At 39.6% G+C, this 13,684-nt stretch overlaps 1 protein-coding gene across 1 annotated transcript in view; it reads left to right on the top strand.

The window, feature by feature from the left end:
* Positions 1-12,378, top strand: part of LOC101291534 — a 34,340-nt gene extending 21,962 nt beyond the window's left edge. Inside the window, exons 12-21 of the mRNA XM_004300766.1 lie at positions 2,502-2,844; positions 3,136-3,212; positions 3,290-3,415; positions 4,846-5,312; positions 5,965-6,220; positions 10,460-10,540; positions 10,627-10,675; positions 10,768-11,047; positions 11,376-11,517; positions 11,927-12,378. Coding sequence (XP_004300814.1) covers positions 2,502-2,844; positions 3,136-3,212; positions 3,290-3,415; positions 4,846-5,312; positions 5,965-6,220; positions 10,460-10,540; positions 10,627-10,675; positions 10,768-11,047; positions 11,376-11,517; positions 11,927-12,004 — 1,899 coding nt within the window. The 3' untranslated portion in view covers positions 12,005-12,378. The remainder of the gene's footprint in view (positions 1-2,501; positions 2,845-3,135; positions 3,213-3,289; positions 3,416-4,845; positions 5,313-5,964; positions 6,221-10,459; positions 10,541-10,626; positions 10,676-10,767; positions 11,048-11,375; positions 11,518-11,926) is intronic.
* Positions 12,379-13,684: the final 1,306 nt, after the last annotated feature.

Below are 13,684 nucleotides of genomic sequence, written 5' to 3'. Positions count from 1 at the left end.
TAGGTTGACTTGGTGATGTGCATCTACGTTTTTAATTCAACCAACATAATATGTATGAACCATGAAAGCTTGCAGAAGCCAATTAAACTGAGAAAATTGCAAAACCCTACGAATGGAAAAAGTGAGAAACTGCAGCAGCAAACCAAAAATTTACTATCCGGAAGGCAACTATGGGCAAGCCGACGGCTGTGTTTGGTTATCGGTAAGGGAATGCTATTCAGGCCGATCTCAATATCTACATGCACATTTGATTTAATTCTCAAGTTAATGAAAATGTTGAGCTGATGCTGATCTAAGGAGCTAAATAATGTGGACTTGTTTCAACTTTCAAATGTTGTTGAAAGCAAACTATGAAGAGGGCGGGAATAGATATATTGTATATCCAGGGTTTGAAATAATAACACTCAAGTTGATGAATAAACATTTCAAATGTCATCTATGCAAAGTCAACAACGTTAAAATACACATAAGCTAATGATGCTTAAGCAAAAACGCACGTACAAACCTGAATGTTGGAATATATGCATACATGTATGCTAATGAAAATGGCAGGAAGATACTGGCAGAAGCTTTGGTCTTGCTTTGATATAGACACCGATAATTCTGCACTGTCTTACATACAAACTGCAAGCAGAGTGATATGAACCTTCAAACATTCAAGTCAATTTTCGAACAAAAAAAAAAAAAAACATTCACTACTTTTAGATATAGATATATGGAATCAAATTTCCAAAACTGAGGTCCAAGTCCAACTCCTTGTCAACTTACATAAACATATACATAGAATTTGGAATATGAATGGTTGAAACTTGAATATTGAACTATGACAGAGAAGATGACCCCTTTGGAACCAAGAATCATTCTACAAAAAGCTTCAACTATTATATATATGCATACTACGAAAGTAAACCAAAAAGAAAGAAAATGCAATTCTCTCGGCATCAAACAGAAAAAGAGGGAGGAGAGTAATGTGGGCTATAAACATGTTTATCATATTCTTGTAGGAAAAAAATAAAACAGAACAGAAGATGAATTACATACCGGGATGGCGAAGATCGGCGACGGAGATACAATAGAACTGAGGATACCTATTGAGCCCGATCGGCAGGGAAACCTGATTGTCGGTGAGCGAATCACCAAACGCAGAAGCAACGACTGAGAAATCAATTTGGAGATCACGACAGGAGAAAATCACCCATAGGTTTCAGCACCCAATGAAGCAAATCGCAACCCAAATCAATTGATTGAGAAAGTAAGACAGATCACTATGATAGGGAAAGAAGCGGCGAAGATCGAGAGAAAAGAAGCGGCGAAGAGCGAGGACGTAACTCGCAGTATGCAGAGAGGCAAGAGAGGAAGAAAGAAGTGGTAGGCATCTATCCAGTCCAGCAGTTAATAAATATATTAAGAACTAATGGCAAATCTGTGAATAAACGGGAAAGCGGGACAAACATGTAAGTTCGTAGGGGTAATGGCAAAACTGCGAATAAAGAGGAAACGGGATGAATATGTAAGTTCCGGGGGTACGTACTACGGTGGTGCTGTAAGAATAATAAGTTGTGAGAATAAGTTGATTGGTATTTGATAATTTTTTTAAAAAAAGTGGTGTAATTACACATAAATGTTTGGTAAATTTTAATATAAAAGTGTTGAGTAATGACCAAAAAGAGTATAAAATCACATACGATATTACGTTGGCTCATTTATATGATTTACCAACTGATAAATTTCAAGTTTGATCATATACTATATAGTATACTATCTATGAGATGGTTCAAAAAATATTTATTTAAGCCACAGGTCACATATATACAATAGCAGTGATATCTTTTCTTTTGTTAGTTTAATTAGCACAATGAAAATTCTAATATGCTTCATACGGACAAAATGAGGAAGAAGTTGGTTTAAACGAGGAAAATATATTGGCCTCGGTTACAACGGCCCTGACAACTTGATCAATGGAAGAGTAAGCACTTATTGGATATTTGGTTGAGTCATAGCAGCTTATAATCACGGTAGCTTCTCATAGTTGCCCAAGTGCAACTTCCATAATCTCTCTTGAAAATCGTGAATCGTAAAAATAAGCTACTCAACGTAACTTTGCCAAATACATTGATAAACTTAACTTGACAATTTAGCCACGAAAACTCTTCTCACCACCACGCCAAACTGCCCAATGTAACTAAAGGATTACTTTGCACATGCAATCTTTTATGATGGGTGTCATGACACGACATGACACAAGTTCTAATCTTATCACAATGAAGTTCACAAACACAACAAGATCACAAACCTAGCTTCCTATCTAGGAAGCACGGAAGCGCGCCAGAGGTCACGTTTCGCGCTTCGGAAGCGGAAGCGCGCCGGAAGCGCGCGGAAGCGCACGGAAGCGCGATTCCGGAAATTGTCTGGTTGGAAACGCAGCGGAAGCGCGCGCTTCCAGATTGGAAGCTTCGCCCTAGAAAATAACACGGAAGCGTGAGGGTATTTTTGATTTTTAGCAAAACAAAACCTTCTTCTGCTCTCGGTCAAGGCCTTCCTCCATCTCCTCCGTCTCCTTCTTTTTCACACCCATCTTCTCTGACTACGAACCTCCATCTTTCTCTCTCGGACTCGATTTCGGGTTCGAATCGGAGCTCCAAACAGCTCCTCCGCCCAGCTCCACTCCTCCGCTTCCGGTGGACACTGATCTCGATCAAGTCCCCGAGCCGCAGATCGAGCCGCCGCGGGCGCTCAAGCGGCTGAAGCGAGGCCTGCCGGAGAAGCGGGAGCTCCCGACGACGCCGTTTTGGAGCGTTGAAGACGACATCGAAGAGTTCTCTTCTCCCGAAGATACTGTTCAAGGTAATTTCTTTTTCTCTTCAATTTTGTGGATTTCGAATTATTGGTGTTTGGGTGGGAATGAGGTTTTGGAATTTATGTGCATAAGCAAGCAGGTTAATGGTTGATTAATCAATGATGACAGGCACAGTTAGTGAAAGTTTGTGTCTAGCGATATATGGTTTTGCCTTTTGGTCTTGGTGCTACTGCTGTTTAGGATGCAGCGCAATCTGCGTTGCTAGAAATTATGAGTCATGTGTTTTCATTTTAGTGCTGTAATGTAATATTGGCTTTGACAGCATTGTTGCTAGGCAGGTCAACTTTGGGGAACCCCTGGTTGTGCTTTAGTTGCAGTTGATTGTTGTTTTCAGATTGTGAGTGACGTTATAGTGGTAAGTTGTTTTCTTTCTTATGTGGATATTTGGAGTTGCTTGATGTTAGATTTAAGTTTTTGATTTGATGATTGCAGTTTGCAGTGCTGTTGGAGTGCTGCCCTTGTCTCTTCAGTTTGCAGTGTTGTTGGAGTGTTTTGTTTGACAATGTTCATGAGGGCGAGGATGTAGATGATGATGACCTTGATGTTGATGATCATGATGTTTGAGTAGTGAATTGTCTTTAGTCTAATATTTGTAGAACAATGACTTTGAATTTGAAATGCCTTTGAATTTTTTTTAACATAATTATATATATATATATATATTATTTTATTATAACGCTTCCAAGTTTCCAAATTTTGGAAAATAACGCTTCCGCTTCCGCGCTCCTGCTCCCGTTTCCGTGCTACGTAGCTTCCTATACTAAATATTTGCTTTTTACTTGTTATACTGTGCATTATTGTCGGTTGAGGTCCATCAACTTTTCATATACCAATTTCATACCAGTATAAAAACCAATGATCATATCTCAAATAAGGTCATTTTAGGAGATGTCTTCATTTTTAGGTCATTTTTTTACCGTGAAAAGATTTTAATAATCTTATTATAATATACATAAACTTTAAGTTTAAAGTGAAATCATTAACAGTCTTCCGGTTAATGAATTGAAACTTCGTCTTCATGCTCTTGTTGCATGTGCTATTTCATTATCTGAGAACTTATCCTTCCATCATATTTTCTATGTTGTGTAGCTCAGGATCAAAGAAATCAGTTCGATATTGGATACGTTTAGCCAGTGATTGACTTCATATTCATATTCATCACCTTGGAGTATTGTTATCTTTGTTGTTTCTTGTGCTCAAAATTGTTTGTAAGCAACTTAGGTGTATAAGCTCATGCGGAGTGTAGCATAATCATTTTTCAATCTTCTGGCTATTTTTGCTGAGTAAAGATTGTATTCTTTTGTTTGTTTGACCTGGTTGATATGTGTATCATCCCAGAGTTCATGATAGGCTATTTGTGCTCCTCTACCTCTTAATATCTTTAGAATTCAGTATTCTAGTGACATTTGGTCTTGCTGGTCCAGGAACATAGATAGTTTGCTCCATGATAATGTTATGTTGGACTGGATCATGGCTCAAACTAGTGTTGAATCTTGCTAGTGGAATGCTATTAATGTTCAACAAAAGACTGTCTTCTAGGATTTCAAAGTAATGTACTATGCTCTCTCTAAGGTTGCTCGAATGACTATATGATTGTTCCTGCTCATGTTAAGATGAACTAAAAAACTATTTTCTAACAAGTCCTGGAGTAAGAGGATAAATTGCTCATTCATGCTCAAAATGTAATTCTTGATAGATTGTCATGTCCATGTTTGCTAGAAAAATTTAATACCTCAACTTTTTCATCAGAATGGCATTGCTCTGCTTTGCTAATAATGCTCATTCCAGGTTGAAGATTCTCTCTTATGTTAAAGAGAAACCTCTGAATTGCTCATTGAACAGAAATAAGTTTTGATTGTTAGTATAGACAAAATACTTTTGCTTCATGACCACGGAAATAGCTCTACTGTAAGAACACGCAGAGAATATGTGCTCAATTTTGAAGGAAGTATTCTTTGCTGTTCATCTATATGATTTAGTGCTAAAAGATTACGTTGAGGATAGGTTATCCAGAAAAGTTTCTGGATGTGTATATGAGAGCCTTGATTGAGGAGCTTAAGTACCTAGATGAAGTTGGACATCCCACATATGACAAGTACAATCACGAGATGTTTCAGATACACGCTATGCTTGTTAGAACTATTAGTGATTTTCCCGCACGCTGGATGCTGTTGGGTAACGTTGTTAAAGGATACAGGGCTTGTCCAGAGTGCCTGACAGATGAGTGTAGGAGACTTCATTGCAAGAAGATTGTCTGGATGCGTCACCGTTGTTGGCTTGGACTTGATCATCCATGGTGGGCAGATGACAAGGCATTTGATGGGACTGTGGAAATGGATGTTCAACCGAGGAGATGGACAAGAGATGAAATTTTGGAAGTACTGAATGAATATGATTTTGGGCAGCTAAGCAATCATCCCAATATAGTGGCGACAATAGCTAATAGACCCGATATGTATAAATTTTGGACACACAAAAGCATATTCTGGGAACTCCGTTACTGGAGTAAGTTGATGATCAGACACTACCTCGATATAATGCACATAGAAAAAAATGTGTGCGAAAGTGTGGTTGGCACAGTGCTAAATTGGTAGGGAACAACTAAAGACGACCCAAAGGCACGCATTATCTAAAAAAATGGTTATAAGAAAACATTTATGGTTGAAAGAAGGGAAGAAAACAATGCCTCAACCTCTTTACACCGTGAAGCCTGAGCAGAAGAATGAAATTTTTAGTTGGCTGGGTCGTGTTAAGTATCCATCCGGTTATGCAGGAAATATAGGTAGGTGTGTAAACTTCCGTGACAATAAGATGTACGGATTAAAGTCTCATGACTGCCATATCCTGCTTCAACGCCTCTTCCCTGTATTCATTAGATCTTATCATCCCCGTCAAGTGGTGGAGCCGTTAGTGGCATTGTCACGCTTCTTCCAGAAGTTATGCACAAAAGAAGTGAAAAAAATCTAATATGAGGCAAATGCAGGAGGAGATCAAAATGATTATGGAGTATTTTATGTGAATACCGCTGCAAGCTAGTATGAAAATGATCTGTTTGTCTTTGCCACAACAGTAAAACAAGTGTTTTATCTAAATGATCTCCTGCACAGAGACGCGTGGAAAGTAGTCAACCATGTGGTTCAAAGAAACATTTATAGTGCTGCTACACTTGGAGTGTGCGGAGATGATGAAGAAGATAGTGCTTACCAAGAGCCGAATGCCATCGGTATTCCTGATTCCTCAACAATTCGTGTTAATAATGTTAGGCCTGGCCGTGTGGTTCGAATTCGTGACGACGAAATAAGGCTTATTGATGTTGATCTGAATGACGACAATCAGGATTCCGAAGATGACGATCGGCACATAGTACCAGAACTTAATTCTGACACCGATGTCGACTCGAGTGATGATTCTGATTATGAACCTTAATTTGTGAAACTATATTTGTAATGAATATGATTCTAATTAAGAACCTATATATATTTGGGAAGATGATCGATGATTATATATGTGATAATATTTGATGCATATATATGTGTGGAATTTGAATTAGAAATTGGGTATAACCATAATAATTGTCCATGATTTGTTCGTTAAACAAGAAATTGGGTATAACCATACTGATTTTACATGTTTTTTTTAATAAAAAATAACTTTAGCCGATGATATTGGACAAAACTCGTTGGGAAATCAACATTTAGCCGACGATATGCCACGTGTCGTCGGCTAAAGTGGGTAAGTTTAGCCGACGATATCACATGTGACGTCGGCTAAAGTTAATTAATCTTTGACCCGTCGAAGGTAACCTTCTGTCCGATTGGGTATGTGAAGACTTTAGCCGACGACATATATTAAGAATGTCGTCGGCTAAAATTCGGCGACTTTTGCCGACGAAATTCAATTACTTTAGCCTACAGCTTTTTTAAGTCGTTGGCTAAAGTCCCTTTTAAATCGTTTGGAAACCTAGCATCCCAACATTTTTCTTCTGCCCTCTTCTCCGAACCCTTCTACCTTCGACACCTTTCGCCGCCGCCGCCGTCGAACCCTCTCAGGCTTCAACCAACTCCTCCTATACAAGCTTCATCGGGTAAAACTTCGAAATCTTCGATTAGAATTAGAAATTTCAAAATTTAGGGTTTTGTAATAAATTTGGATTGTTGATAATGGGTATATATGAATTGAGTTTAGGGTTAAAATGGATTGAGTATTGTTGAATTGATTGAGATTGGGTATTATTGGATTGTGTATTGTTGAATTGATTGAGATTGGGAGTTTATGGTTGATTGAGATTGGGTATTATTGAATTGATTGAGATTGGGTATTATTGAATTGTTGAGATTGGGTATTATTGGATTGTTGATATTGAGTATTATTGAATCGAATCGAATTGGATTGTTTATATTGTGTGTTATTGAATTGAATTGAGATTAGGGTTAATATATTGATTAGTTGAAATGCTAAAAATTGGGAAAGTTGCAATTTAGGGTTAATATACAGGGAATCATGAATTTCTTTAAGAAAAAGAAGGGGTCGAAAGGTCAAGGGTCAAGTGGCGACAGTAATGAGGCCACATCTACCCAGAACCACCCCCAGACAATCTTTTAAGGACTGATAAACACCCGACGTGCTCAACTCCTGGAGCAGCCACTACAACAGGGCTTAGTGACTCGCCATAGACCACAGAGCACGAGACAGCTCTGGCAAGAGGACGCCTCCACCGTACCCTTTCAGGCCACATCTATCGCTCCGGCTTCATTGGGGGTCCGCATGCCACCAATACATCGTCGGCCGTCTCCTTCTCCTTCTCCGTCTCCGGCTACCGCTCCTTCGGACTCTCCGGCTGGTGGATCAGGATCGTTATCGGGAGTCCAAATGCATCCACCGCACTTATTCTTGCCCGATGTGATACCTGCCCTTCCGAGCACCGATGAGCGGGGAGTGCCTATTCTAGGCCTAATCAGTTATGTTTCTGTCAGGACCTACCCCGGATTCCCCCCCTGAAATCCGGGATAAACCTTGCGGGACCTACCTCAAGAAAAATTCTATCAAAATTCTTGGTAGAATCTCCCTTGAAAATAGGTAACCCTACCTGAAAGAAGAATCACCAAACCTAGCTCACGAAAATTCCCAAGCAACATCCATAAATAATCTCTTAAATAAACATGAACAAATGAATCATTTTCAACATCTCATATCACACTTAAACCATCCCATAAATATCAGAGCATCTACAACGAAAGAAATGGGATAAACAACACAATAGGTTAACAAGTAATCTATATGAGAAAACTGGATGAGGTGGGAATCTATGACACGCCTCCTATCCTCGCCGAACTGAACTCTGCAGACTGAGCATTTTAAAAACGAAGGGCCCAGGGGAGAAGCATTTAAAACGTTAGAGTGAGTGGACAAAAATAAATGACAAAAGAAATATGGAGCAATGAAATCAAATCTATGCTCTCCCATAATTTCCATTAGAAAATATTTATATACGTGCATACTCCCTATATGAATAATTATTATATTCATATAGGGCTACTACGATTGTGTCTAACGCTCACGTCACACCATAATGATATTTTACCTCATTATGGCGGAAAAACACGTATAGCTAGCTAACATTTATTTATATACATACTATCCTCATAATCATTCGTATGTATATATATATATATACACACACACCGAAAATCTTCTTGTCTGTAACTCACCAAAATAATTAAAATTACCAATTATCAGAAAAGTAATATATTCCGACAGAAGAAATAAACTGAGCAACAAAATAAAGCATGCATATTATTTAAAACAAAGATCCACTCACAAGTTAAGCCTAAGTCTGATGTCGGTCGGAGGTTTCTTCCGCTTGGGCCTTTTCACGTCCTGTTCCAAAAACATAAATAAATCCTTAAATAAAACACCGACGCTTAAAGAAAATAGACATAATTAAATATGAGATTCGCGCGCTCAACCATGCCTAATGTCCTTAACCTTAAATTCACTGCCAACCATAATTCTCCACAAATACCGACATCCTGAAAAATCACCTTCCACCGTCCTAATCATAAATAATCCAATGGCCGGATTTTAACTTATTAATCCGCCAAAAATACCAAACTTTAAAAATTCCAAAGCCTATCCAAAACTTTTCCAAAAATTCTAAAACTCATTTCATTAAACTCCTCATAAAAATCCCCACTAAAAATATTTTTTCAGCGGCCGTCAGCTTCGGCGACCTCCAATGCCCACCAAAATTTGGCAGCACCTTCCCCTCAACCTCCTCTACCACTTTCTTAACTAGCACAAACTCCAATTATAAGCCTAACCATGTCAATCAAACGAAAACATAAATAAAAGCCCTAGAAATTTTAAATACTGATTTCTCCTTACCTAAGCCGAATCGGGAAGAAACCTTTGAAGGGATTGGAGCACGGGAGGAGGGCTTCCTTTTGAGCCTAGCAGCTCTGGCTATGGCGACCGGAGGAGGAAGTTCCGGCGAGAAAACCACCTCGGCAGTCGGGGCTTTCGGGCTTGGCTGCTGCTTCACGGCAGCACTAGGGGCTCGGTTACCTACCCAGGAAGGAAGAGGAGAGGATGGTGGTTCGAACGGGACCGGCGCGGCGGTCAGGGGCGGTCAGACGGCGGCGAACGGGCGGCCGGAAGTTTCAGGGCGGAGGGAGACTCGGGAAGAGAGAAAGAGAGAAAGGATTTGGGCCTTTTGCCCAACCGGTCCACTAACTTAAAACCCACTCCAAATTTAAACCCAACACTAAAAATTAACACCCAAAAAAATAATACCCCAATAAAAATTACCTTTTACTAGCAAAAATTTACCATTTTTACCGTCGTCGCATTTTCTTTCTTCGAATAAATCTTACGAAATAATCGTCCCCCACAACCTCTTTGAGAACCAATTAAATTATACACTTAATGACGAAGACGGTAAAACTCTTATTACCACTATGCTAGTAATTAATGTAAAAATTAAGGGTCGGGGCGTGACAACATCTCTCGTCGACACGGTAATAACACATTCCTACACAGCAGTAACACGTCTCTCATCAACACGGTAGTAGCACATCTCTCGTCAACACGGCAGTAGCACATCTCTCGTCAATACGGCAGTAACACGTCTTCGGTCGACACGGCAGTAGCACGTCTCATGTAGATACAGAAGTAGCACGGTCTTATGTCGACACGGCAGTAACACGTCTCATGTCGACACGACAGCAGCATGTCTCTCGTTGACACGGCAATAACATGTCTCTCGTCGACACGACAATAGTACGTTCATAGTAGCAGTATAATATGTAGTGAAGGGTAGTTAGGTAAAATATGTAGTGACAGATGACATGTGGATATTAGTTTGTCCTAATTTGTTAATTTTTGTCCTTAAATGTATAAGATAATGTGTAAAAGATGTATTTGTAAACTGAAATTTAGATAGTAACTAATATGTAGTTTACTATAAAAAAAATGAAGAACGTCAACAGGCCGAGACCCAAAGAATTGGGCCCAAAAAAGCCCGGATGTAAGCTCCCAAATTTCCCTTACGTTTACCCTAGAAAACAAGTATAAATTCCACACACACGGTCAGAAGCGCTTTAGGGTTTACACAAGAGCGCAGGCGAAAAGAGTTTGCACATCAAAGCTTGTATCTTTCGCCGCCGCCTCTCCTCCGCAACCATGGTACTCCTCCTCCTCCTCTCCTTCTTCTTCCTCAACCTTCTCTCCTCCTCACTGGTTTCGTTTCTCATCTCTTTCGCTATTTGCAGATCATTTCAGAGAAGAACCGCCGCGAGATCTCCAAGTACCTCTTCCAAGGTTCGCAAATCTCAATCTCTCTCTAATTTCGCGTAATCGTGTAATTGAATTGATTGATTTGAATTGCTTGTGATTTGATTTGATCTGATCAGAGGGAGTGTGCTATGCGAAGAAGGACTATAACCTTCCTAAGCATCCGGAGATTGATGTGCCGAATCTCCAGGTGATTAAGCTGATGCAGAGCTTCAAGTCCAAGGAGTATGTGAGGGAGACTTTCGCTTGGATGTACTACTACTGGTACCTCACTAACGATGGGATTGAGTTCTTGAGGAACTACCTCAACCTGCCTTCCGAGATTGTGCCCAACACTCTCAAGAAGCAGCCTAAGCCTGCTGGCCGTCCTTTCGGTGGCCCACAAGGCGACCGTCCTCGGTAATTCACCACTCTTGTTTGAATTTGAACGTTTATTGTACTATGATGTGGTTTTGTGGATTGCGTTTAACTACAATGTAGAAGAACACAATGATATTCGCGAATTGGTAGTTCTGTAGGTCCTCTGGTAATTCAATTAATATGTAAGATACATTGATACTGTCTAAGTAGTGAAATCGTTGAGTGTGTGCAGTGATTTTGATATTTGACATGCTTGTTAGCTCTCTTGGTAGGTTTTGCAATGATTTTGTTCTTTTGGTTTATGGTTTTTTTGTTGAATGTTGATTGACTGGAATGTATTTTTGTGTTTGTTTTCGTCGTGCATTAGTGGCCCACCCCGCTTTGGTGATGGAGAGCGTAGATTTGGAGGTGACCGTGATGGTTACCGTGGAGGTCCTCGTGGTGGACCAGGAGGTGACTTTGGCGGTGACAAGGGAGGAGCCCCTGCTGATTACAGACCATCTTTCGGGGTAAATTTTGTGTTGTTTAAATCATGCTTTTTCTTACCAGTCAGTATATATGTTTACGTCATTTGTGTTGTATGCTCTCATCCACACAGAAGTGTGGGATGAATGTCGGAGAAGAGAACCCAATCTATAGAATTGGAAAATATTGGAAATTTCACAATAAAATGAATATCTGCATGTTACAAACTATTCTACTAGTATTGCATGACTGATAAGTCATGATATAATTGGGTTTGGACAATTGATTAGTTATTTTTGGATATATGAATGTCCAGTAGGTGTTGCAAACCCAAAATTTCATCTCCTGCCTAGTTGTCATTGTGAAGTGTTCATATTGGTCTCCTTTTTGTCATGTCAGTTATATATGCTACTCAATTTTGCTCACCTTGTTTTTTTTTTTGGTATTGTGCAGGGTGCTCCCACAAGACCTGCCTTTGGTCGTGGTGCTGGTGGCTTTGGTGCCGGGCCAGCTAGCTCTAATCTTTCTTAAGTTAGAATGGTGCATCAACTGTTGCCTGGTTTCCTGAGTCTGTATTTCAAGAACAGATTTCTTTCTTAGTTGGAAACAATAGCAGTTTTGTTCAATTGCTAGTATTGGGATTCTATTATGAGCTTATGTTATTCTACTTTGTCTTCTGAACCCGACTTTGGGGAAACAGTTTTATTTTGTCTTATCTATAATGTCGTCCATAAATTTTACCATGGTTTTCCTTCTTGATCAATACCTTGGCCACTAATCTGTGTGATAATTAGTGTTCATGGCAGTATCATGTTTGGGTGTCAAATTTTTGATTTCTCTACTGTCTTCTTGCTTTCACCCTTGTGTGTTGTTATTTCAAATAGAGGGGTATCAAACTTTATGTACCAGCACTGCCCAAATTTCACATTTCATTCCTTTCCCTTTTGTTGGCAGACCCATTCGTTTCTCCCTTCCGTACTGCGTGTTGCTTTCTGGTTTTCTTTGTGAAGCTGAGTTTTCTAAGATTCAGACATGGGTTGAGCATTTGAGCCTATCAGTATGTTATGAGTAAAATATATGAAAACCATTGATTTGCAGTATATCCCGAGTAATATTTCTCCATGACATGGCAACACCAATGTGGTCTTAAAGTCTTAAACAGCTCTTTTAGGATATGCCTCAAACTACCTTCCTAGGCTAAAGTTTTGTTCAAATTCGGGAGCTACAATGTGACGGTTTGTATCATCACTTGGCCATACATTGATACATATACAATGAAAGGAATCCATTTGAGTAGTATCAATGAGTCATGACATAACATGAATCACAAAGGGATCTCAACTCTATATCTTTGATCTGATTCAAAGGCTCAATTTTCATTGAACATGTTTACACAGGGAGCGGCGACCACATATATTGTGTTGCCAAACTAAGCTCTCAGGCCAAAGACGCAGATTTGGCTAGGAGACTGGAATTTTAGCCCGAGTTGAACCACTGCATACTGTACAGGTTCATAGTCCCTAAACTGTCAGCACATTCACTATATAGTTGAACTCAACAGCGCGGTCTCAAAGAGCAGCAGCACAAGGTCCTTCACTGACTTGTCATTTGTCATCAGTCTCAACCCTCTTCCTCAGCTCCTTCACTATAGCATTGTCTGGATTAATCTCCATAGTCTTCTTGCTAGACATGTATGTTGGATTTATTCTAGTCATTTGTATGTTAGGGCAAGTCCAACGGTGGACACCTAAAAATGGGTTTTGGTCTCATTTTGAGACTTTTCATCTCCAACGAGCTAAAATTGGAGGTGTTGGTTTTGGAATTATAGGACCAAGTTCGATTTTCAGTTATATTTGATACATTTCCAGACCAATACTTGGGGCCCACGAAAATTGGGCGGGTCCACCTAGAGAAGTTGTCACGTGAAAGAGACGTGCATGGAGGAAACACGCGCTAAAGAAGAGGCAAAATAGTGACACGTGTGGGCCATCAAAGTTGATGATGGAAATCAACTGAATTTTCTACGCATGGGTCATTTATCAATGGCCCAAATTTGTCTTGTTGGAAAAATCAACAGCAAACATTTAAAGACCCCCAACAGTCTCCAAAGGTGTTAAGTTGAACCAACGGCACAGATTCATCTTAATTAAAAGATGCCTATATTAAATACATCATGAGTAATTCCATTTTAACCTAAAAAAAGGAAAAATT

This window comes from Fragaria vesca, linkage group LG5 (assembly GCF_000184155.1).
Source record: "Fragaria vesca subsp. vesca linkage group LG5, FraVesHawaii_1.0, whole genome shotgun sequence".
In the NCBI taxonomy this organism is placed as follows: Eukaryota; Viridiplantae; Streptophyta; class Magnoliopsida; order Rosales; family Rosaceae; genus Fragaria; species Fragaria vesca.
This window is presented reverse-complemented; position numbering and strand designations above follow the sequence as displayed.